At 45.0% G+C, this 27,035-nt stretch overlaps 1 protein-coding gene across 2 annotated transcripts in view; it reads right to left on the bottom strand.

Moving 5' to 3' along the window:
* The window catches only part of PRMT8 (protein arginine methyltransferase 8), a 102,164-nt gene extending 75,912 nt beyond the window's left edge, over positions 1-26,252 (bottom strand). For both annotated transcript variants that reach the window (XM_074935631.1, XM_074935617.1), the window contains exon 1: positions 25,534-26,252. In XM_074935631.1, the coding sequence (XP_074791732.1) occupies positions 25,534-25,608 (75 nt within the window). In that variant the 5' untranslated portion in view covers positions 25,609-26,252. The remainder of the gene's footprint in view (positions 1-25,533) is intronic.
* Between the last annotated feature and the right edge of the window lie 783 nt (positions 26,253-27,035).

Below are 27,035 nucleotides of genomic sequence, written 5' to 3'. Positions count from 1 at the left end.
ATCTTTTAGCCCTGCAACCTGCACCCCAGTCAGCTGATCCAGAACAGCCGTGGCCATGCCACGGGACTGTTACCCTGTTAGATGTACCCTTTGGAGGACTGTACTGTGGGTAGCTCGGTGTAGCTCCTTGTACCCTTCCCCTCCCTTGTGCGCTCATACAAAGGCCATCCAAAATAGTGCCCCAGAATTGCTACAAAGTCCAAACAGAACCTAGAAAAGATGTTGGCCTAAAAAAGAAGTACAAACCTAGAAGAAAAAAAGTTAATGTAAGCAAGTGAACAGAAAAGGCATTCCTGGCAGAAAAATCTGTGTAACTGGGCTTTTAATCAAATAAATTTAGCGTTGATGCCTGTGTAGCTAGATGGCTGGCTTGAAGACTGAAATTCTCTATTTCAGTGTTTCCAACTCTCATGATTTTATTGTGAATCTCATGATTTGGGGATTTTTCTCTTACCTGATTCCAGGTGCTGAGGCTTTACCTGAAAATCTCAGCTTTTATATTTTTAAGTAAGTTTTTAAGCCTTCATAGTCGAGGAGAAAAGCTTGAAAACATGACTAATAAAAAGTCTCCAGTATTAGATGGCCAACAGAAAGAAGCCAACATACATTATTTTTGAAATCTCATGAGATTTTGTTTTGTTTTTTATGATGGATGTTGGCAGTCCTCCTCTTTAATCATAGAATGAATGCAGCATGGTTAGCAGCAGTGTAAACTTTCTCAACACACTGCCCCACCAGTGTGCAAAGAGAGAGGGGACTTCCATCTCTCTTGCCCATTCAGCCTTTGGCTGCTTCTAAATATTGCCAGCATAAGTGCCAAGAAATGTCCAGTGGTGGTGATGGTTTTCAATATGTCCACCAAGAACTCGACTAAGATCATCAACTCGTTGCATGGGGGCTACCAAACAGCAATCTCTACTGACATGGGCTGGGCTGGAAAATGTACTAACCAGTCGCGTGAGCCATTAGCTCATCTATGAAATTGTGTTTGATAGAAACTATATAGAAAAAAATAGAATGAATAATAAGTTCTCCCTTTAACCTGCTGCTGGCTGTATCACTGAGTTTTAATCTGCCAAATTTTATATCACAGAATCATAAATAGCAGGTTCCCAAGGGGATCGTTTGTGTCACCCCAATGCTATTCATGTCTCATTCCCACTAATATACTACCTAACTTGTTCCCAGATCGCTGCATAGTGTTCAAAGCTATAGTAAATTAACACAGAAAACTGGGGGGGGGGAGGGGGAATAAAGATGTTATTGTGACTGAGGGTTGTTTTTTTTGGAAAATGATGGGTCCTCCTGAGATCTTGTCTCTACAAACATTTCTCCTGTTCTGAGAATGATTGGCAGCTGAGGGGAGCAGAGGAGGGGAAACATTAGTTAGCACTTTCTGAACTGATTGTATATTTAGAATTAACTGGGAAGAAGTGAGAAGAGGAGCTCTCTCTTAGGAACAAGATTCTGAAACAAAGAGTAGAAGAAACACTCCTAAATCTGGAATCTTATTGCATCCAACAAAACTGTGTTAAAAGAACATTAAGGTGGCAAACTCAAGTGCTCAAAGGTTAGGAAATGCTCATGCAACCTTAATTTGGCTCCCTTGTGCATATGCATTATGAGACATTCTTTAGTTACATGATCACATACAATTATTTCCACACCACCTCTGCCTCATTCAGTGAGTGGGTAGCTATTCAATATTTCTTTTTATCCTCCACATTCTTTGTGTGGTCCCAGACCTTATTTAATGCCCTGTATCCAACACCTGCACTGAACACATCATTATTATTATGTATTAAAAGCAACTGAAAACAGGGTCTTATAATGGGAAATATCAGACAACTTTAATTATAGGCAGCACTACCAGCGTTGCCTATAACAAATGCTGGAGGAAAGGGGAACCAGATCTGGGCTCCTAAGAGAAGAATAAATCAGTCCGCTTCCCCAGCCTTTAGAGTCCCAGAGAAAAATCTTCATTAGGCTGAAACTATGGCTGTGGAGAGGTGTCACACTGCGGAAAAGGCCTTAAAAGAATGACACTCATAAGGCACACTGGAAAATATGAAAATGCAGAGTTAGTCACTCAAGCCTGGCAACAGCACAAATAGATTGAAACGCAAGCCACACTGTCAGAGCATTCAGTAGAAACCTTAAAAGTAGCAGAGAGAGGGTTCTCCAGACTGGAAGGAACTGCCGATGGGTTAATGTCACTCCAGCCTGCCTTTACTATCAAACAGATTTTCCACAGGGTTTTGAGTCAGGGAATAAGTTTTGCAAAACTACCATGGATGCCAAATGCTGTGGTCTAGTAACATTAATGCAGCAACCACAGAAGTGATCTGAGTCTGAATACCTCCTTGTAAGGATTTCAGAGTAGCAGCCATGTTAGTCTGTATCCGCAAAAAGAACAGGAATACTTGTGGCACCTTAGAGACTAACAAATTTATTTGAGCATAAGCTTTCGTGAGCTACATGCATGCATCCGATGAAGTGAGCTGTAGCTCACGAAAGCTTATGCTCAAATCATAGAATCATAGAATATCAGGGTTGGAAAGGACCTCAGGAGGTCATCTAGTCCAACCCCCTGCTCAAAGCAGGACCAATCCCCAACTAAATCATCCCAGCCAGGGCTTTGTCAAGCCTGACCTTAAAAAGCCTGACCCTCTAGTCGACGTTGGTGAGGCCTCATCTGGAGTACTGTGTCCAGTTTTGGGCCCCACACTACAAGAAGGATGTGGAAAAATTGGAAAACATCCAGTGGAGGGCAACAAAAATGATGAGAGGACTGGAACATATGACTTATGAGGAGAGGCTGAGGGAACTGGGATTGTTTAGTCTGCGGAAGAGAAGAATGAGGGGGGATTTGATTACTGCTTTCCACTACCTGAAAGGGGGTTCCAAAGAGGATGGATCTAGACTGTTCTCAGTGGTAGCAGATGACAGAACGAGGAGTAGTGGTCTCAAGTTGCAGTGGGGGAGGTTTAGGTTGGATATTAGGAAAAACTTTTTCACTAGGAGGGTGGTAAAACACTGGAATGCGTTACCTAGGAGATTCCACCACCTTCATCACAGAACCTCACCATGGAGCGAACTAGAGAAATATGGAAGAGCAAGTCTTCTTTAAAAAAGGGAAGAAGGAGGATCCGGGGAACTACAGGCCAGTCAACCTCACCTCAGTCCCCGGAAAAATCATGGAGCAGGTCCTCAAGGAATCAATTCTGAAGCACTTAGACAAGAGGAAAGTGATCAGGAACAGTCAGCATGGATTCACCAAGGGAAAGTCATGCCTGACTAATCTAATTGCCTTCTATGATGAGATAACTGGTTCTGTAGATGAAGGGAAAGCAGTGGATGTGTTATTCCTTGACTTTAGCAAAGCTTTTGACACAGTCTCCCACAGTATTCTTGCCAGCAAGTTAAAGAAGTATGGGCTGGATGGATGCACTACAAGGTGGGTAGAAAGTTGGCTAGATTGTCGGGCTCAACGGGTAGTGATCAATGGCTCCATGTCTAGTTGGCAGCCGGTATCTAGCGGAGTGCCCCGAGGGTCGGTCCTGGGGCCGGTTTTGTTCAATATCTTCATTAATGATCTTGAGGATAGTGTGGATTGCACCCTCAGCAAGTTTGCAGATGACACTAAACTGGGAGGAGTGGTAGATATGCTGGAGGGTAGGGATAGGATACAGAGGGACCTAGACAAATTGGAGGATTGGGCCAAAAGAAATCTGATGAGGTTCAACAAGGACAAGTGCAGAGTCCTGCACTTAGGACGGAAGAATCCAATGCATGGCTACAGACTAGGGACCGAATGGCTAGGCAGCAGTTCTGCAGAGAAGGACCTAGGGGTTACAGTGGACGAGAAGCTGGATATGAGTCAACAGTGTGCCCTTGTTGCCAAGAAGGCCAATGGCATTTTGGGGTGTATAAGTAGGGGCATTGCCAGCAGATCGAGGGAAGTGATTATCCCCCTCTATTCGACATTGGTGAGGCCTCGTCTGGAGTACTGTGTCCAGTTTTGGGCCCCACACTACAAGAAGGATGTGGAAAAATTAGAAAATGTCCAGCGGAGGGCAACAAAAATGATTAGGGGACTGGAACACATGACTTATGAGGAGAGGCTGAGGGAACTGGGGATGTTTAGTCTGCGGAAGAGAAGAATGAGGGGGTATTTGATAGCTGCTTTCAACTACCTGAAAGGTGGGTCCAAAGAGGATGGATCTAGACTATTCTCAGTGATAGCAGATGACAGGACAAGGAGTAATGGTCTCAAGTTGCAGTGGGGGAGATTTAGTATTGGATATTAGGAAAAACTTTTTCACTAGGAGGGTGGTGAAACACTGGAATGAGTTAAATAGGGAGGTGGTGGAATCCCCTTCCTTAGAAGTTTTTAAGGTCAGGCTTGACAAAGCCCTGGCTGGGATGATTTAGTTGGGGATTGATCCTGCTCTGGGCAGGGGGTTGGACTAGATGACCTTCAGAGGTCCCTTCCAACTCTGATATTCTATGATTCTATAAGTTACTGAAGAGATAGCAGGTACCATACCATTGTGATCTCTCAGAGGACCAGTTCCAAAACACAAAGGTCCTGGAACGGTTTGTTTACAAACATAGACATGAGGTTATTTAGTACAGCCATAAAAAGGGACTGCCATGTTCTTCAGACAATAGAAGGCATCAGAAAACTATCAAATGGATCTTGCATTTTTTCCAAATTAGACTTGGATAAACTATTGTCAGCTTGAACAGGATCCCAAGTCAAAATGTTCAACATTTATTTCAGTGCTTAAAGAGCTCAGCCATTGCCAGAGGCTTTAAAAATTGATTTTTTTCTAGCCATTGAAGTGTTTGAGAAAAGGACAGTCAGCATCTAATCAGACTTGGATTGGACTTTGTCATTTTAGGGGTGACACTGGTTTTCAGCAGAACAATTATGAAGCCAAAAGGAATGTATCTGATCATTTTTCTGCCAACAATCTGACTTTCAACCCAGCTGAATGCGAATCCCACAAGGAATATATACATAGAGTTTCTTTGGACATTTTTCTCTTCACAGCATGGCATTCAAAATGATTCAAAGAAGGCTCATGCCATGAAAGCAGCAGCTGTATCATAAATTGCCAGTTCATAAAAAAGTTTTCTTGGCACGATTCGCCTAACTTACCAGAGTTTTCATATGCAAGTGTTCAGTAAAGGAAATTAACAATAAGAAAAATCCTACTACATTAGAAAGGTTAGAACCATGTCAATTTGACTCCATCAAGGATTTTCTCAGTAAAGATGCTGTTATGTCATAGTTTATTCTTAACTTGGCATCTGAATTAATAGTGCAGGCAAATCCAGCAGGGTCCAGAAGCCAAACTGAGTCAAATACCAAGAGCCATAAATCTGTGCATGTGACCACTAGCAGACAGCTCAAGAAATTAACTCTTTTGAGTCAATTATTCCAGATTTACATCAGTGAAACTATCAGAAATAGTTGGCCCTTTGTATTTTTTTCAGTCCTTTGAGGGGCTCAACATAATCAAGTCCTGCTCAAGTCACTGGGCCAAATTCTGCTCTGTTACACTGGTGTAAATCCAGAATAATTCCATTTGCCACCTGAGTTGCCCCAGATGTATACTGGTGTCACTCAGAGCAAAATCTGGCCCATTGAGACTTGAGGGCATGCAGAACTCCACAGGATTGAAACCTTGGGGAGCCATGGGGGCTATGTTCATGTATGGCAGATATTCCTAAAGTGATTGGATCTCTTCTATATCAGACAGAGAACTTATAGTTCAACATTTTACATTCTGAGCGTCATTTAAAAACTGGTATTTGATTTACTTACCCAAATACATTTGGAGGTAAAATCAGTGTCTTGGCTACACTCTGGCCTTTCTCAAGATGTGTGATAGCAAGGAAAAAGAAATAGATAAAAATATGGGATTCACATACAATAATCCCCCTCTCAGACCAACATGGTCATACTCTGCATTGGTATTCTGCTCCTCCTATATATGCATAGCTCCTTTTGACTGTGTATGTATCTCTTTAAATTTAAGGGAGATGTTCTGAGTCTGCTTTTTGCTTAATGTACCTTTAAAAACGTGGAGCCTGATTCCGCATTGCCCTGCACCTTGTGTAGTCGTTTACACCTGTGCAAAGTGAGTGTAAAATGCTATGATTCTGACCCATTGACTTTAATTCGAGAGCCAGGTGCTCAGTGCTTCTGAAACTCAGGCCCCTGGTGGCCTCTGGCCTATTGCGAGCATTCAGTTTTTTGCATCACCAAAACCCCTCTGGTAATTGGCAGTGTCAGTCCCAGCAGAGAGGCCCTAAATATCATCTGTTCAGCATAGAACATACACTACATGCTTTACAGAATGTGATGAATATTCATGCGCGTTACCATGAAACACATTACAAGACAATATATTGCTAATGACTCAATAAACAAAAGCACCGAGAGAGCTAGTCTCATCTTTATACAAAAGCTGCTGTGTGTGCCCAATAGCAATTAAAAATTATATCGCTATGCTAAACCCATTTGAAAATGATCACCATAAGTAGATAGCTGTTGCATATTTATCTGTCCTTGTAAAATCAAACTGACCATGGATTTATGTAAGGATATAATTCTGGCTTCCACGAATGAAGGACCCAGTAGGTGTTGATCATATAGAAGGGAAGAACTGATAGTTTAAAGTTGCATTGAGATTTCCATGTAAAGCATTGAGATTTCCAGTTAAAATCCCTCTGTTTTATATTTTAATTATTTAATTTAGTGTCCACGTTAGGCACAATAACTCTTCAAGGAACAACTGACTTTTTTACATAATTTTTAAAATAAATAATGAAGGGTAAAATTTTCAAAAACACCTCAATGAGACTTAGGCTTCTAAGTCACTTGAGGCCAGATCTTCAAAGGTATTTAGGTGTCTAACAGTGCAGATAGGCACCTAGTGGGATTTTCAAAAGCATTTAAACAGGTTAAGCACCTAATTCCTACTGAAATCAGTGGCAATTAGGCACCTACCTGCCTAGCTGGCTCTGAAAATCCCATTAGGTACTTAACTGTCCCCAAGGTCAGAGTTAAGGTTGTGCAGTTTAAATTTCAGTTCTGTGACGGTGAAGGTGATAGCACTATTGAACTGAAATTGCATGTGTTAAAGAAGACGTTAGTGTGTTGGTGTGATTGAATATCATGCTGGCAGTGCGCTATATGTTAAAGACTAGAACTGTGTTGGGTGTGACAGTTGTCTTAATATATTATTTCCTTGCTCTCTAGTGATCATTTATGAGAAAAATACACATTAGTAACCTCAATTTTAAGTTAGCAAAGTTTTTTTGTAGTGATAATATACAGTTTATGAAAAGCTTTTTACTGCCACATAAATAGTCTGTTTTCTGATTGTTAGGGTAATAATGCATTAAATTCTGTAGCTGCCTAATCCTCATCTGATTATAAATAGGGGATATGTCTTCTCCAACTCTATGCTCATGAAACCCTAGGTGGATTTAACTTCATTAAGTAGACTTATAGCTGGTCGCTAAACAATCTTGTTTTGTTTTACCACATCCAAAAAACTTTATATGCAAAGAGAAGTGACATGCCAGACATTAAGAGTTAAAGATACATTGTTGTTTTTATGTTAAGTAGAAATCTCATTGAAAGAGACTGAGCTCAGCAACCCACAGCTTCAGGCCTAAGGAGTATATTCCATTCTCAACCTGTATACATAACTCCTATTAATTTCACTTTAATGCCTGTTCCAAAGCCCAATGAACTCAATGAAATGACTGCAGCTGATTTCAATAGGGTTTGGATCAGGCTCAGACAGGTAGATTCACAAGGGACTTAGGTGCCTAACTGCCACTTTAGGTTCCTAAATCCCAGATTTAGATGCCATTCGTATTTACAAAACCCCCACTCAGCTGCTGCCTAACCCTGTAGGCACCTAAATTCACTCAGCAGCGCCTATCTTTTTGCACTAGACATTCCTTAGGCACCTCTGGGCATACACACTGCTGCCTCACTTTTGTTGTCCAGACACCTAATGCAGGAACCAGGGGAAGATAGGCATCCCTCTGCCTTTCTCACTTGCAGGGGCCTGATCCTCTAGGCATGTGTGCAGCATGCCTACCTCCACCCAGAACATCTGGGGAATGGGGGAGGACTTCCCTCATAACTTTCAAACCAGTGGTTAGGCTGGGGATGTGGAAGACCCCCAGTTCAAGTACCCCCTCACCTCCACCTGAGGGGGAGAAAGGATTTGAACAAGGATCTGCCACCTTTCAGGTGCATTCCCTAGCCTCTGGGCTATGGGATACTCTGACAAGGGGTTCCCTCAGTCTCTCCAGTTGAAGCTGTTCCACTGTGTATAAATCATTAGAGTCATGGGAGCAGGGGGACTGGCTCCTGGGTCTCCCACCTCACAGATGAGTGCCCTAACCACAAGGCTATAGAGTTATTCTCACTCTCTTTCTGGCCCAGTTAATATTTATATATTTATTTCTCCAAAGTGGAACAGCTTCAACAGGAGAGACTGAGGGAGACCTACATCAGACCACCCTATAGCCCATTGGCTAGGCCAATCACCTCAGTGGTGGCAGATTCCCTGTTCAAACCTCTTTGCATCAGGCTGGGACAGGGAAGACTTGAACCAGTGGTCTCCCATACCCAGGTGAGTACCCTACCCGCTGAGTAGTTTTGAGGTGGTGACTACAGCTACTGCTTGCAAGATGAAGAAATGCCTGAAGAGTCTTCACTGCTGAGAATCCTGAGCAGAGGTAGATGCTTCCCTTTAGCCTGGACTTAGGTGCTGAACTCCCTGAGAGGGCAGGATTTAGGACACACCCCTCTCCTTCACATCTCCCATTGGCTAGCTTAGTTGAGGAGCCATTTAGCATGCTGACTTTTGTGAATCCCAGTCTTAGGGGTATAGGAAGCTTGAGCACCTAACTCAGGTTCTGTGAATCCCAGTGGTTTTCTAGAGGTCTAAAAGTTAGGCGTTGCAACGCTGAGCATCGCAATATCTAAATCCCTGGGTGAATCTAGCTTTTTAATGCTTTAGGCCCTGATTCAGCAAGGGGCTCAGCCATGAATCTACATGGGAGCACATGTGTAGTTCCATATATGCCAGTGGAACTACTGGTGCGTAAAATTAGACTCATGCTTAATATCTTGCTGAACTGGGGCCTAATTCTAATTAACTGATCATGCTGATTAGGTCTTACGCACATGAATAGTCCCACTGAGTTAAGTGGGATTTCTTGCCTAAATACTACCCAGTGAGAACAGAGATTAAAGAATGGGGCCCTCACACATCTCCAATACTAAATATTGTGTGGCATGATCCAAAGCTCATTGAAGTCAATGGAAGTCTTTCCATTGACTCCAGTAGGGTTGGGATTAGGCCCATGAAAAATGTTACCTATGATACAAACTTTATTGTATACCCTAATCAGTTGTTGCTAACAATGCTAACATAAACAAGAGTACAACACAATCTGTAGCTTCACATTAATACATAAGCCAGCTCTTGATAGTTCTGAAATGTCTTTCCACAGGTTTGATTGTTAAATGCAAAAGGGATGCAAGAGACCATATCACTAAAACTTTTATACACCCATGAAATCGTGTACCATAACCTTTAGAGCCTGCTGAAAAACCCATAATTTGACAAATACCAATTAAATATGACATTTGCATCCTTAAGTAGACTCATAGGGATAGCACGTTTAATTTAACAGGGTGATTTTGAACTCACTTGGACCACTGTAAATCACAAATAATTCCGTTGAAATTGATGGATTTACACCAGGGTACAAACAGTGTGTGATCAGACTGTCTCCATTTATTACGCAGTTACATTGTCTGGAAACAGATCTTCCAAACAACAAATATTAAACTGGTTATATTTTTCTGCCACTATACGTGGCAGCAACTTCAAGAAATATTTTATGAGCACTTAGGACCGTTATTGGCCTAGTGCTGAGGAAAGGAATAGAGAGCTGGCAGGTAGAGAGATAACATGAAGGATGTACAGAGATATTTTTCCAATGAAATAACTGCCTAGAGGCTCTCTAAATGTATGTCTCTTGTAAAAGAAAAGAATCCCCAAAGAATACAATTCCACCCTCACAGAAACAATTGACAGCACTCTCATAGCCTAAAACCATTCTTTAACTATTTCTAACTATTTTAACCTCCTATTACATTCAGGCACTCCAAAAAAAAAAACAAAACGGGGGAGGGGGTCTTTAAAAACCAGAAAAAAATGGAATGTAAGCTATGAAAAAGCAGAAATGCAAGAAATAATTTTGAGAGTTATCCTACTTCTATTACACAGGCTAACCTTTTCTAAACCAATGCTCACAAAAACACTGCACTAGTGTCACACTTGCTCTGCCCCCAATGCTTGAAGGAAGAATAACATGCAGGATGGTAGATAAGGAAGATAGATACATGTAAGAAAGACAGATCAGGCCATATATAAGGCACTCACATTGCAATCCATCTTAGTGCAAATGCAGGGCTCAGTTGGACCACTGAGAGACCCCTAATGTTGGAGGCCATGTGATACATACTCTCTATGCTACAGAGAACAAAGCTGATCAAAAAATTGGGATACTTTTCTGCAGAACATTTCAATACTTCACCAGAAATTCAAATACTGAAAAATGTTGACCTAAAATTGGAAAAATTCAGCCAAAAATTTTTAAAAATCTGTTTGAAAATGCTGCTGCAGCGCTGCATGGGAGTTGTAGTTCATGTGTCTCATGCTCCCATTTTCCTCTATACACAGGGTTCTTTGGTCAGACTACATCTCCCATGATGCACCATAATCTTGCCTTTTGGAGAGTCTTACTACACTATATTTGAACCCATGTCTACCAGTGCAGAGGACCCGTAGTTTTCCCAACAGGTGCCACTAAAAAACAGTCCATTTTTCCCTGTGATTGTTTTGCTCTTCTCCAGCTGAGATCTGTCCTTAACTCACTCAGCTGTTCTTAAGTCTAGTATTAATGAGAACACTGTGTGGTTTAATATTCCATACAGGCTGCAACATTTAATCAAGAAATAAATTGAATGGAATAACAGCCTTAATTTTCCATATCCTTGCTTTGGACAACGAGTTAATCCTGCCAGCTGCTGAAATGCAGAGCCAGAGCTCAGGACTCAGATTTTGCTAAATGACAGGACGGAAAAGCTTCCATGGGGCGAAAGAAAAATATACACAGTGCTCAGCAAGGTGAGCTAAGATCAATCCTGAACTGAAACTGATATGAGCACAGCTGGAAAAGACAGGAGAGCAGAAATAAACCCTGGTTAGGAGACAAGTGCTTAATCCAGCACATGCAAATAGTGTCCCTAGAAGCCATTTTAAGGATTTTCTCATATGACTGTTGCCAATGAGGAGAAGTGGCTACCTGAATGCAATTAGGAGAAATTGAGAGCAGGAGAAGCTCTGAGGGCCAGACGCTGACAGAAGAGAATATTCAAAGGTGTTGTTGACTGCCTCATGACATCTACTGTGTTCTTGCCAGCCTATCAGCCTGCACCACCTCCACTCCACAGCTTACTTTGCCTTACTGGATCATGAGTAACAAAGCTCCATGGTCAACACACAATACTGATTCAAATGAAACTTATCAAGCTTAGATTTGGTTAAACATTGGCAAAATGGTGCTGGAACTGGCTAAAGGTTAGTTTAATGGAGATTTCAAGGGAATGCTAAACAAAATTCGCCTGAACTAACTGAAACAAAATGTTTTGTGCTTTTCTGAATGTGATGTTCTTATTTCATCTCAGGTTGGTTGGGATGGATCACATGACTAGTCATATGGATGGTGTGCTTTCTAGTTCCATGATTGGGCAATCTTGCAGTGTGTGATTAAAGGCTAGCAGAAGTCATTTTCACTCTGGTTTGCAAACAGAGAGATTGTGTTTTCCATGAGTCTCTAGGAGCTGTTGTAAAGATCTAGTTGTTTATTTACAAGCAGTATAAAGGGAGTATTGACCCAATCCCCTGGAAGTCTAATCCATCACCCAGGCCTTTGGCTCTCTGATTCCGGACATTTCTGTCAGGAAATTGAAGGGGAGAATATTTCCTTTGCTGCTGTTGCTGCTGCAGGTGCGAATTGATGACAATGAATAGCCTTGGCAGCAAGTTGCTATGAACACATCTCCCCATTCTCTTGTTTTCTACTTCACTCCTTCCATTTCAATTCCCAACCCCACTAAAGACTTTGTAAGGTGGCCCCTCCCCTACTGTAGACTTACAGAACAAATTTTGTTTGACTAAATGAATTTTGTTTCAAGATACAATGGTTTTTCACTTAAGGGAAACTTCACCTTCAACGTGCTTAACTTCAGCAACATCAAGATAAACCCAGAATTACTAAAAAGAAAAGGAGTACTTGTGGCACCTTAGAGACTAACAAATTTATTTGAGCATAAGCTTTCATGGCATCTGATGAAGTGAGCTGTAGCTCACGAAAGCTTATGCTCAAATAAATTTGTTAGTCTCTAAGGTGCCACAAGTACTCCTTTTCTTTTTGCGAATACAGACTAACACGGCTGCTACTCTGAAACCTGCCAGAATTACTAAGTGCTGAAAATGGTAGAAATGAAAAGGATGAAGCATGCACGATATTCTGTGCCCAGTGAAATGTGCTTCTTCTTCCCGTCTGCTCGCCAGCCACACCAATGGCTCGGTGCTGCTCTCACACAACCTTGCCTGTAGTGAGGAAGAGTGGCCTCGCTCTGGTACAGAGGAGATTAAGTCACCCCGTTGGGTGCAGCTAACTCCACCCTACACTGCCCCCTTCACAGGAAGTACAGGGGTGGGACAGGAAATATAAAAACTACATCCTGCAGCTCAGTTGGGGCTGGACCAGTGAAGGAAGCGAATGTCCCTCCGAGGGAGCTGAGCCACCAGCAGAGCGCACAACCAGCAGTGGGCAGAAAAGGCAAACCACTGCCCTGAGAGGTGGACAATACTGCAGGGGGAGTGAAAGAAGGGCTGTGAGACTGGGAACCAGGCCCCAGTGGCGATGGAGCATCCCCACCAAGAGCCAGTAGGAAGTAGCCCAGGGTAACAAGACTTTGGTCCTGTTGTGCTGCCAGGAGGCGATGCAGTGACCCCACGTTACCCTGCTGACCCTGTGTTGGGACCACCCATCATGTCAAGTTCCCTGGACTGGAACTCAGTGGAGCAGCGTGGGCCCAGTTCCCCTTACCCCCCAGGGCTGGATGCTCACTGTCCTTTAGGCCAGAAAGACAGAGATACTGTTTATTTGCTCGGCCCACAACCAAGCGCTCCAACCATTGATTGTGGCCTGCTCAGCCCTCATCCTAGAAGGCCTGAGCCACTGACTATTGTTGTTTGCTTGGCCAGGAGGCCGGACCTATAGACTGTTTCAGTGCTCAGCCCATTCAGGAGTCCTGAGTCCCAGATGGCATTGCTTAATCTGCCCTTGCCTGGGAGGTCTGAAGTTTAGCCTGTTGAATTGCACAGCTCTCAACCCGGAGTCCAGAGCCATAGATGCTAGTTGTTTACTCCAGCTAGGAGGCCTAAGAGAGAGACTGTCGAATGGCTCAGCCCCCACCTACAAGGGCAGAGCCGTAGCTGGCTTGATTGTTGAATCCTCACCCAGGAGGTTGATCAAGAGACCGGAGCTGTAGGCTGCCTGTTGATGTGTTGAACCCTCACCCAGGAGGTTTGAACTGTCATTTGCGCAGCCACCAGGCAGGCCGCCCAACAACTTCATCCAGCAGATATACCAATTCCCCGACACCACCAGCGGGGGTGCCCTGAGCCTGAGACACGGTAGGCTTACACTCCCGCTCTGTAGGAACAAGTTTTCAGTCCACGAAGGCAGAATTATCTAATGGCTATAGCAAGGAATTAACATATTGTCGGGCAATGAGTTCAACTCCCAGATGAATCACTCCCTGGTGGAACTATCCTCTCCAAATACATGTTACTCTGAATAACACAGGCAGGAAGTTAAGTTCACAGGGTGTCTACACTGCAAGTGAAGGGGTGCTTACAGTAGGCATACCTACAATGTTTGGGAAGGCATACCGATGCAAGCTTTCATCTAGCTAGCATGGACAATCGTAGTACTGATGACATGGTGGCACAGACTAACTGCTCATGTAGAATGCTGCCAGGGACTTAGGTTGCTAGCCTATGACACCACGTCTTCACTCTCTTGTTACCTGTGCTAGCTGGATTAAATCTCGCACAAGTATGCCTACTTGTATTACAATCACGCTCACACTTGCGGTGTGGACATACCCACGGGGCTCAACCCTCAGAAGTGGGGCCTGTGAAGGCAATCAGAGTTGGTGGTACTTAATATTTCACAGGATTGGGACCCTAGAGAAGAGACTAGACCCCGATGTGACTGAAGGTCAAATGTGATGTCTCCTTTTGCATCAGCTGGCTGAGCCGTACAATTAGGCAAGAAGCTAAATCTGATTGGCGGGGGGAGGGAAGAGAAGTGGCTTCTCGGATGTGGCCTGATCTTTGCTGTGTAAATAAATGAACAGGAAGTGTTTCACCCAAAACATCAGTTTAACATAGATTTCTGTGTTTACTATTCATTTTTTATAAACCCTATTTATTAAAATATTCATCCTCCATAAACACTATAAGAAAAATCATCAAAGCATGCAGGAGAAAAAACAACATGCCAGATACTCAGCTTGTGTCAGCTGGCAGAGCTCCATGGACTTCAATGGACTATGCTGATTTACATCAGCGGCTGTATGCAGCTAGACAGAAATTCTGTTTCAATAGAGAAAATGTACTCTAGTCCCTGTCTCCGCATACTCCCCCAGAGACTTAATAAAGAGCTTGAATGAGGGAGAAAAAAGGCAAGATACTACATCATGGGCCTGATTCCGATCTCCATTTACACCAGTGTAACATCATTGGCTTCAGTGGAGTTACTCCTGATATACCACTGTAAGTTAGGTCAGAGTCAAATACAGTAGGTGTATCCCATACCTCAGATCTTACATGATCTATATACAGCCCCCATCCATAAATAGTGTCTGACAGCCTCACCATCTTTAATGTATATAGTATCTTTAATCTGTATATAGTAACTGAGAGCCTCACCATCTTTATAATGCTCCTGTTAGGGTAGAGCTGGGGTATTATCTACATGCACTGATGGGGAACTGAGGCACAGAGAGACTCAAGGTAGATCTACACTTTGAGATGGGGGTGGGATCCCCAGCTCGGGGAGGCATACCCACACTAGCTAGCTCTGATCAAGCTATTACGCTAAAAATAGAGAGGCTAACCAGCCTGAGTACATGCCTAGCATCTCAAATGGGTACATACTCAGGTCGGCTAGCCCCTTGTGCTGCCACAGCTATCCTTTATATTTAGCACACTAGCTCCCATTGTCGTAGCATGTCTCCTTGAGTTGGGAATCACATCCCCAGCTTGAAGTGTATACGTACCCTCATTTACTTGCCCATGGTCACACGGGAAGTCTGTGGCAAAGCAGAAAGCTAAATGTGGGTTCCCAATTCCGAGGCCAACACCTTAACCTTAACACTTACTTCTCTATTTATTGTGCCCAGGTCTAAGATTTCAGCTAAGAACTTTTTCTCTCCATAATTTCCTTGCATATGTTTTGTTACTGGAATCTTCACTTCTGACTGGAAAGCCAAGACAATCAGATTTATTTATGATGCTGTAACGTTTCACTCTCAGAATACAAGGAGAAATTATTTTCCATCACTGCACTTAACAGAGTTTTCAAAAAAGCAGTCTTGGCAGTGATTGTCTGAATCCTCCTCCTTTCCAATTCTGATGTCTAGCTCTCCAAATTGTTAATCCAATGAAACCAAAATAATCCATCTTCCATTCCAATTTTTCAAAGCAAGACTCAATTTTTGTGTTTGCAGACAAAAGGGACAACATTTTCGCTGCCTTTTAAAATTACGTCTTTATTTTATTAGATTGTCTGAGGCGAAAGGCATCTCCAGGACCACAAGGTTCAATACACTCTCCATCATAAAGCCCATATATTTTCCTATTACATTATAGGAGCTAAATTGTGTCCAGCTTTTGCAGATGCTCAAGGGTGGGGAAAAGGCTCGAGGGACTTTCCACTCATTTGTGCCTCTGTGTAGCAGCAGAACACAGTCATATTCTCAGTGCTCAGGACACACAAAATCTCCATGAAGACAGTACTCACAAGTGACATTAGCTGGCCATAGAGGATTGCCCACTGCATGCTTTCTAAGGGTGGGCAACTGCTGAACTGCAGGTGGCATTGTACCTTTGTGAGGGCACCGCTGTAGCAGGCCAGTACAGCTAGTGGCTGAGGAGTCACATCTGGCTCTAGGAGTAGTTCCCTTGCTCCTTAATATGGACGTGTTTTTATGTTATTGTATTTAGGGAATATTCCCACAGAGGAAAGAAAAATGGGTTAGGAAACCCCAAGTTATTACAGAACTTAAAATCCATCTGACCCTTCCCTTCAGTCCCCAAAATACAGGCTTGACTGTAAACCAGGTGCTGTTGCTGAGCATCCAGCATGGCCAGTGAAGTCAATAGGAGTTGCAGGTATTTAGCGCCTATCTGGCTCATTCACTTAGGCTTCCAACTCCCAGAAACAGCCTATGAGTCTTCTGAATAACAGCCAGCTTCTCTGCCCATAGGCTTTAGATTAAACACGTCTGGCACCACGCTCAGGAGCGGCGCACAAAGAACTCTACGCAGCTTCTCCACGCATAAACAGCCAGGCAGAAGCAAGTGCTGGCACAGCTCAGGGGAACCAAGCCTAGATCAAAGTCAAGCGTGCTGCTGAAGCTGGTGGGCAGCATACTAACCAGCAGAATGCTCTGAAATCGGAGCCCAAAGCAACTGACTTTGCCATTCACCGGCCACTACTATTTTTATTGGTGATCTAAAAATAGTTTACAAGTAAAAGAGGTTAGTGTAATGTCATGACTAGAATGTGCCCTGTCCCTTGTCCCCTCCTGGTACCTTTGGGAACAAAAGTCTGCTATCCTCCTAGCACAAATCACCACAAGCAGGGCAAGGAGGGCTGGGCGGAAGGGAGGCAAAAGTACTAATTCTATTCTCCACTCTGACCCAGCCACCCAAGCGGCAGCAGATTGGTCCATCCTAAAGGGGACAAGTTATCCCCCATCTGCCTATTAAACCATCTAGTGCCAGTCACTGTCAGAGGCAGGACACTGAACTAGGTGGACCAAAGCTCAGATCCAGGATGGCAATTCCCATGTTCCTGTGTAGAGTACACACTCTCCATGCACTCCTCCATGCACACTCCTGGAGCTCTCTTGGGTTAGTGTAGAACAACAACAGCCTCAAAGCAAGCACAATCCGTCCCTTAATGACCCCAGGACAAACAGCACATTCTACACTACAAAACAGCATATAGAATCACAGAATATCAGGGTTGGAAGGGACCTCAGGAAGTCATCTAGTCCAACCCCCTGCTCAAAGCAGGACCAATCCCCAACTAAATCATCCCAGCCAGGGCTTTGTCAAGCCGGGCCTTGACAATATGAGTAATTAGACCGGACATCAACAAATGTGCTATAGTGAATGACCCTATACTGGCAAGGAAACAGACCAGAGGATCCAGTAGGTCTTGTCCATCTCTAAGTTCTATGATTCTTATTAAATATAAACATTCCTGGATCTTATTTTATATTATTAATGCACACCCCAAAATACCTTCATTATAATGAGTCAGGATAACAATGTAGGAGATACCCTAATTCTGGGAATGTCCTGACTTTTTAGTGTTTGATTTCACAACCCTGAACATTGTGTTAATTCTGAGGAGGGATAGAGAGCATTTAATTACACTGGGCATAATCCTCACCTGAGCCAAATGTATGTCCTGCACAACTGGAGTGGGGAGGGGAACGTGGTTCTCAGCCAGAGTTCCATTCCCCCAATCCTGGACTGGCTAAAAACCAAAACAGCCCCCACTATAAATCAGAGTAGCTGAAGGGGTAGTCTAAGTTATACTGGCTGCAGAGGCAAGGCACCAGCTGAGGATAAGATGGAATGGGATGCGCTCTGCTTTGCTCCCTAATCAAGCTCTACACTACGTGAGCATTCCCCTGTGTCAGTGGGAATTCTCAGGTGCCCCTTTAGGATAACTTTCTGGCTGCTTTTCACTGTCTCAGCAGCACAAAGCAGCTGGAGGAGAGCTAGCTGGGACTTCTCTGGAAAAAAATATGGGGTTTTTATCAGAAAATGCTGATTTGTTGAAATCAAAAGTAGTTGCAGGGCAGGGTCAATTTCCACGACTCTCCCAAGTCAAAACCTGTTTTAACCTAAGTTTCAAAATTATCGAAACACTTGACCCAAGCTGAAATGGTTTTTGGTGTATCGGTTCACAAACATTTTCACAATTTTGACTTTTAGTCCTGATTTGGGATGAGAAAAATATTCAAAATCTCAAACTCCCACAGGATGGGAACACTGTTTCCCAGACAGCTCTGACTGGAGCATGGGCTAAGGATCTGGTCCATACAACTCAGATACACTGTTTATCATCACAGCTGGCATTGCAACTGTCTGCTCTCCAGTGTTACAAGATTTTGGGACACGTGACCGCTCAGTACAGTTGAAAGACATGTCACAAGCTGTTTTCTCAGTGGTGACATGCTACAACCCGGCTGGCACCGGGCCTCGGAATGAGTCAGAGTCCATCATCACTTCCACTACCCTCCCGTCCCATCTCTCTTGGTGTAAGCAACTTCCATTCGGCGGTATTCTTTCATGCATGGAGTTCTGAAGTCATGTACTGAAACAAATAACATTATGCTTATCTAGTGTTTTTCATCAGTAGGTCTCAGAGCACTTTACAATGGATGTCAATATCATTATCCCATTTTACAGATGAGGAAACTGAGACAATGATTTGTCCAAGGTCAACCAGCTGGCCAGCCGCAGAGCCAGGAATAGAATCTGCGTCTTTTCAGTCCCAAACCAATGATCTAGCCACTAGGCCATGCTGCCTCTCTCAATAGCAAAAATCTTCTTAATAGGTTTTTAGTTTGTGTTGAGTTTTACTTTAATTACTCATTGAAAGGCAAATCCCATGCCACAGGAGTGCCTGGGAAATGAAATCCTACTCATGAGCCACAGAGTAATTGTGGAGACTCAGGGCTGCAAGTAGCCCTCACAGTTTTCCCACTCATCCATCCATAGTGGGGTGGCTGATGGATTTGTGTGGTTGAAGATCCACTGAGCTTCTCATTAACACAGACCACCTTAATGTCTTCATCCACCGTGGCAGAGAAGGAGCTTTCACAGATCTGGGCTCTGCAGTATTCAGAGTTCACATCCATATTTAAGGACTACTGGCATCCTGCATACCAGGGGGTACAGCAGAATCACATGATTTTCATTGTGTCTGTGGCCCTCTGTACCCATGGAAGAGAACCAGGACTTTCTGTAAGTATAGAGGGAGGTTGATGTAAATGGTGGATTCTCTGTAACTTGAAGTCTTTAAACTATGATTTGAGGCCTTCAGTAACTCAGCCAGAGGTTAGGGGTCTATTAGAGGAGTGGGTGGGTGAGGTTCTGTGGCCTGCAATGTGCAGGAGCTCAGACTAGATAATCACGATGGTCCCTTCTGATGTTAAAGTCTATGAGTTGAGGCACTAGACTGGGACTCAAGAGATCTAGATTCATTTCTTGGCTCTTCCACACACATCCTGTGTGACCTTTAGCAGATCACTTAATCTATCTGTTCCCCATCCGTAAAATGGGGATATTAGTACTTCCTTTCTGCCATACTTTATTTAATCTCCTTAGATTTTGAGGTCTTCAGGGCACAGGCTGCCATGCTGTGTGCTTGTAATGCAATTAGCACAATAGGAGCCCGGTTTCAGCTGCAGCATCTAGGTTCTATCGTAATAAAAATAGGGCTATTACAGGGACTGCAAAATGCAGTAAAGTGGGGGGCATAGATTTCTCCCCCTGCCTGACCCTCTTCTTCCCTTCTCAGACACCTCATCACCACCAGCAACCTGACCCTCCTCTCCTCAGCCCATAAACCCCTACACCCACCCCATCCAAATTTGAGTGAGTGGTGTTGCAATCTGGCACACAGGGTTGCAACACCACACACGTCTGATCCAGCCAAGAAGTGGTTGGGCTCTGGCCCAGTACTCCTGCCCCGAAATCCACAGCCTATGGACTATGACATCAGTCAGAGATGTAAATGGTACATGTGGATGAGTATAATCATTGGATGGTTTATTACAGGGGACTTAGACTTCAGCTATGTATATAACCCCTATCACTATAGCAGTCAGGTTATAAAGTCCTTGTATCACTCATGCCTTCATGCGTTTTTTTCACACTACTCCCTGCACCTGGAACAGCCACTGACAAGGGTCAGGAAGGGATTTTGTTCCTGCCAATGTATGCTGGGAGATTTTTTTTTTTTAATTTCCTTCCTCTGAAGTATCAAAGTTGGTCACAAATGGAGATAGACAGAGTGGGCCAGGGACTCTGAGGTGACTTTGAGTATTCTCTCTCTCGGGTACTTGGCTGGCTGGCTCTTGCTCATATACTCAGGGTATAACTGATTGCCATATGTGGGTTAGGAAGGAATGTTCCCCCAAGTCAAATAGGCAGTGACGCTGGGGTTTTTTAGTCTTCCTCTGCAGCACGTAGGTGTGGGTCACTTGCCAGGATTATCTCTGTACATCTCACTTAATTATTTCCCTGACATTCCAGACGCCTCAGGCACTGGTGCACCTCAGTCTCTCCTAGTCTCTGCCTGTGGCACACAATTGTCAAGTTTCCTGACAATTGTAATACTTTGGCCTTGTTTCAGTTGTTCAGTTTAGTGTGCAGGTGCTGGGTGGTACTGGGGGCCTGTGATGTATAGCAGGTCAGATTAGATAATGTGGTGGTCCCTTCTGGCCTTACACTCTATAAGACTATGTATCAAGCACACACCCTCTCCTCCTGAAATCTCATGTCTTTAGACTTGTTTTCCATTGCTAAACTCAGCTCTAGAACTGACATCTCCTTCCTCCATGCCCATTCACATTAAAAGAATAGACCAAGCAATCCATGCAAGTGCAACAATAGGGATTTTTGGGACACTTTGTATAAATGCTCTTCCAAAAGCAATTTCCCCTTTCCCTTTATTTTCTATCTTTCTGTCTTCCATTATTGCTATAGGGCCCATTTCTGAACCCATTACTCACATAAGCAGCCCCACTGATGTAAATGGGACTGGTCATGCGAATAAGGATTTATAAGATCAGTCCCATAATTGAGGCACTGATCCCAAAGCCCTATTCACATGAATAGCCCTACACTGAAGTCAGTGGGATGGTTCCTGAGAATAAAGCTCTGCAGTATTGGCTTTTGGACTGTACACTCGTCAGTCCAAATCTTGCAAGCTAGCCATGAGAGGAGCTTCCATTGACTTCACTGTGAATACTATGCACAGAGGGCTTTTGGTTTCAGCCCCCTGTCTTTTATTTTTCTGTAAAGCACCATGTGCACCCAGGGTGCTGTATAAATAAAGAAATATAAAAGGCCCTGCAAATGAATTGCTTTGTAGAAATGTTGGCAAATAGAGCTCTAATGGACTTCTCATACATAAATACAGGGGTTGATACAATGCCCATTGAAGTCAATGGTGGGGCTCTCCTTCACTTCACTGGACATTGAATCAGGCCCATAGGACTATATCCACAAAGGGGACTTACACTCAGCATTGCAATGAGTAACTTCAGCTGCCCTGGTGCCCAGCGGAAGCCTCAGCCCGAGGTTAGGCACTCTGGCTCCCCACATACTGCATGGGGAGAATTAGGCTTCTAAGAATGTGATTCAGAGAAGCCAGCATGGTGAGCAGGGGGCCACCTAAGCTAGCCAGAAGTGAAATGTTGAGGAGAAGGGTGTGGCCAAGCGTTGGCCCTCAAATGGAGTTAGGTGCCTACATTTGGACTGGAGGAAGATGCCGATCTCCACCTGGGCTTCACAGCTGTGAAGACGTTAAGTACCCAAGCCAGCTCAGTTCTTTCTCAAAAAAAAGAGAAAAAACTCAGGAGGAGGTGATGACCTTATACCCTGTAGTCCAGTGGTCAGAGCTGGGACTTGGCCCCAGCCCTCCTACCTCCAGGTGATTTCCCTACTCCCTGGGCTATGGCATATTCTGATGTAGGGCTCTCTCAATTTCTCGTGTTGAAGTTGTTTCACTGAATATAAAATAAACAAACATTTATTGGAGCTGAAACCTGGGTCTCCCAGGTGGGTGCCCTAACCACTGGGGTATAGAGTCATCCTCAGTCTCTAATCCTGACCCAATGAATATTGCATTCTTTATACAAAGTGGAACAACTTCTACTAGTGGGGGGCACCACCTGCTCCTCCAGTATTGTTTTGTGCAGGGCCCAATGCAGTAGGCGTGCTCTTAAGTGGCCTCTAAAAATCCCTGGCGGGATTTTGAGGATCCCACCAGGGCTTAGGTGCTGAGAAGCCAAGCAGCATCAGGATTTAGACAGATTTGTGCATGCCCACACACAGAAATTTAGGCACCATGTTGACTTTGCCAGGGCAACGTTGGCATCTAAAGAATGTAAGTGTCTACAGGGTTAGTCAGCAGCTGAGCAGGGGAGTTGAGGATCTAAATTTTTGTTTTAGATGCCTAAAGTGGCATTTTGGCACCTACATCCCTTTGCGGGTCTAGCCCATAGTGCATATAAATCAGTGTTAACACTGTAAATGTCTAGAAATTGATAAAATATGGGCCTAATCCTGTAAATCCCCTACTGGCATGAATAGTCCTCCTTTACTCACAAGTAGTCCCATTTATTTCACTGGGGTTTCTCGCATGAGCAGGGGTTTCTGGGACTGGGTCTATATTTCTTTTATTTTTTTTAAAACTCAGTACGGTATAAGAAAAGTGCTTGACATACAGTATTTGTAGCCAGGATGATCTTAGATAATGCTGTTACATGTGTGGTGAATTTCTGTAATCCACTGTCCTTTATCACAAAATGGTAATGCTAAATGTATGTAATTGTCTTATTAAGAGCTTCAGATCAATATGAGTAAGATCCAGGTGATTTTAGAATAATTTGGCAGTGATGTTTTGGCTATTTGTTAACTGTTTTAACTGCTCATCTGTCTGAGTGTCTCACTTTTTTTATATACTGCCTGTCACCCTAGTACCTTAGTGCTTTAGAAAATTAAGAGTATGGGCCAGATCACCAGCTGATGTAAATCAGTGTCACTCCATTGACTTCAGGTGGAGTCAGTTGACACCAATTGAGGATACTACATAACTTCATTATGATAAGAATGCAAACCAAGGGCCCTATCTTACATTCTTTCTGCTTCCAAAACAGCCCCTGGCTTCAGGATGAGCTTGGTGAGGGAGGCTCAGGGAATGCAGGTTTGAGCCCCAACTCGGCATCTTATGGTTTTACTGAATAAGGATGTTTGATAGTTAACTAGTTTAAAAAATACACCAATATTTAATCTGTTGCATTTCTAATTATGTGGGGCTCTCGCTCTCTCTCTCCTTTTTAAAAATTAAGAAACGCTAACAGCTGAAAATTAATAAGCTAATAAACGAGACAATATTTTACCAGATGTTATCAATGCATCCTTGCTGGCTTCATGCATAGACATATACAATAGAAAATGTCTATCTGCAATAGTCCAGTCTATAATTTTGCTCTCGTTTCACAAATCTTGCATTTGCATAGATTATAAGGAGCAAAAAACCTAGCCCGTAACCAGGATACACTTCCTTTCCGAGTGCATTTTTTTTAAGAAAGCCATCCCTGCAGATGCATAATGCAGTGGGTGCAGCGTTGCACAAGACAGCAGGAGAGGGGATAGACCCCCCCCCAAATGCATCGATATCAAGTTTAGATGGAAGAGAGAAAGTTAATGCGTTCAGCCCTCCCCCCCCCCCCCTGCCCCCATTTAAGGACAATGAAGGGTTCTGAAAGTAAGCAGCTGGGCTTATCTCCTCTGCCTCCAGTACTGGGCAGGAATCTGGGACCTCTGGTACAATACGTGCCATCCGTACTAGGACAGTTTACAGATGTGCTGCCTGACTCCTTACTATTTATAGCAGCCTCTTCTACCACGGTACTCGAGGGGGTTGTAAGGCAGGAGCAGGCCATGCTCCTTTGATTTATTGCTGGAATTATATTCGTTTAAGACAACTCCGCTCTTCTCATAGCAGGGCGAGTGAAGCACGTCCCTGGACCTTTACCACACACACCCGTTTGCAGAGATTAGTGTCCCTACCACGCAGACACTGTTAGGATTCACTGCAAGGGAGACGGAGGGGGTTGGGGGCTAATCCCTTTTAAATAGCGGTAAAAGAGGGGAAACAGACAGAAGCTCGCGCTCGTGCCTTACCTCTGCAGGGATATTAAGAGAATGGAGGTCAGCTGTGTGTGTGAGAGAGAGAGAGAGAGAGAGAGAGGCTGAAGCGGAATAGGAGTGTGAGTTGGTTAGCATGCAGTACCATGCTGGATACACATTTCACGGCGCTGCATATCGGGTAAGCATACGTTAAATATTCAGCAAGAGCACTGGGCATAGCCTATTAATAGAAGCCGAGCGTTTGGCGCTCGCTCGCTCTCCCGCAGGCAGGCAGGCAGCCGGAGGATTTGATTCGGCCTCTTTTCCCCCGGGAGCAAGAGACTAGCCACAGCCCCTGGAAAGCCTCCGCCAGGTCACGGCCAGCTCAGTGAGTATCAGGTGCTACTGACCCCATTACCGCTCAGACGCGTCTCCAGAGGAAAGCAGTGCAAGGCTGGGGGAGGCTGCTAAAGGACACGGAGCTAAAGCGAAAATATTCTCTCTCTCTCTCTCTCTCTCTCTCTCTCTCTCTCTGCAGCACCCTGGAGAGCTCCTGGGGGCGCCTCACCAAGCCATGCGAGAGCCTTCGGCTCTGCTTGCCCTTGGCAGCCGCGCTCGGAGCTCTCCCAGGTGCTGCAGAGACCCGGCTCCCTAACTCCCTGGCCGGTCTGCGAAGAGCTGCCCGGGGTGCTGCAGAGCTCTGCCTCCCCCCCGCCCCCCCCCCCCCAACAAAACCCCTCAGAGCTCGCGGAGCTGTCCCGAGGCGGCGCCCCTCCTCCCCTCCCCAGCCCCCTGCGCACCCGGCTGCCCAGCGCTTGCGGCAACGGAGTGCACCGAGCGCCGGCCTGAGGAGCGTTTGCTCCGTCCAGGAACGGCCCAAGAGCCCAGCGCTTCCTTCGCCCGAGCCGCAAAGCACTTGGAGCTGCTTCGGATCAAAGCCTGCCGCCGGAGGGCAGGGCAAATTGAGGCGGAAAGTTCTTGACCTGTAGGGCTGGACGCACTGCTAGAGAGGAAGCCAGCCAGAGCAGGGGCCATGCAAAAACGCAGCCGCCACCGTGTCAGGAGCAAGCAGAAGGCGCGGGGAAAGTTTTGCACTCGCTGCTGCTCGCGGGGGGTGTGTCCGGGGATGGGGGTCCGGGGGACAGGTCCCTGTGCCTCGCTTCCTTACCTCGGTGTTCTCAGTAGCATTCTCCGCCATTTTCCTCCTTAGGAGCAGGCAGCGGGAGGAGTGTTTCATTCCCATAAGAGCCAGCCAAGGGGTTGGGGCTTGGGGCTGTGTGCTTTTTTTTTTTTTAAAGATCTCCAAAAACTGGCACACGCACAAAAAGGCAACAAATTAATTTGCTTTGTCCTTTCTGCTGCCTCCACTGGCACCAATTTTCCTTTGACACTTCCAAGTTCTTCTTCCCTTTCCCCCTCTTTTCCGCCTCCACCAAGCTCTTGAGATGAGTTAGGAGGCAACCCCCTCTTCAGCTTACACTACAGGCTGCCGGGCTGCGCGTCCTGCTCCCTCGGAGAAAGCGATCGGGCTAAAAAGGCAAGAAGCACCAACTAAACTGAACTTGGGCGTGCGGTGACCAGCGGGGCATCTTTGTGTCCTGTGGCTAATCTTCCAGAGGCAGAGGGAGCCAGAGACAAAGCAGCGGGGCCAGGAAACCATAGCCCCTTCCTTTCTTCTTTGGGCTCCTCTCTCTCTCTCTAAGTCTCCACTCCAGAAAACTTGCTTTTAAGGAAGGAGCCCACACTGCTCACGCTGGTGAAGCATTTGCTAGCTTCTTTCCGTGGCTATCTTCAAAAGGAAGCAGCATCCCCTTCCTGTTCTTGGGCTGGGCTCCTGCCCTACTCTGCGAGTTGATCTCCTGTACCTTTCTTGGGAGGCACAATTATATCAGCCCCCCCCCCCCCCCACACACACACACACACACAACTTTCTTCCTTCCTTCGCCCCCACCCCTTCGGATCAGCCCCACTTTTCTTTCCAAAGCCTCGCTGCCCTTGAGAAGGATTTTATGGGTCAGCCCATTAACTCCTTCTGCTCCGGCTTCTTTTCTCTTTGGCTTTGCAGGAAGCCTGTTTCGCTCTGGTTTTGTGCGTGTGCCTCTTCCTCCCAGCTGCTGTTTCCTGACTTACATCTAGCCTGAGCCTGCCTCCCAAACAGACTCCGGGTGCAGAAAGATCGCCCTGGTCGGAGCACAGCTGCTCCGCAAAGCCAGAACAAGCGTTTTTGTTTGTCAAGCCCTTCCCTGTGTCCATCCTCCTCCCTGGGAACTGTCGCTAAGTGCCCCCCTTCCCGCACGTTTCTCTGGTTCTCCCTCTCCCACCACCTTTTAGATTCATGTGGTCTTACAGCGGAGCTAGATTTGCCTGGCTCGTTTTGGTGGCTCTAGGGGCGGGAGGGGGTGTATGTTACACAATGCATTCCTGGGTCTTCACTTTAGTCCAGTGTTGATCTCCAACCCGCTGTGATCGTGTTGATCTCGTTGGGGGAGTGGGGTGAGAAAATAAAGCTAGAGGGGTTAATTTCACGTTGGATTTAAGTACCTGACCAACTTCACTACCATTCGTTGTCCTAACTCATGTCTACCCGTCAGGCCAACATACGTCCAAAGAGGCTTAAACATTTCTTTGGGTGCCTTTTTTAGTACACACATTCATATCCTCCCCCCCCCA

This window comes from Natator depressus, chromosome 1 (assembly GCF_965152275.1).
Source record: "Natator depressus isolate rNatDep1 chromosome 1, rNatDep2.hap1, whole genome shotgun sequence".
NCBI classification, from domain to species: Eukaryota; Metazoa; Chordata; order Testudines; family Cheloniidae; genus Natator; species Natator depressus.
This window is presented reverse-complemented; position numbering and strand designations above follow the sequence as displayed.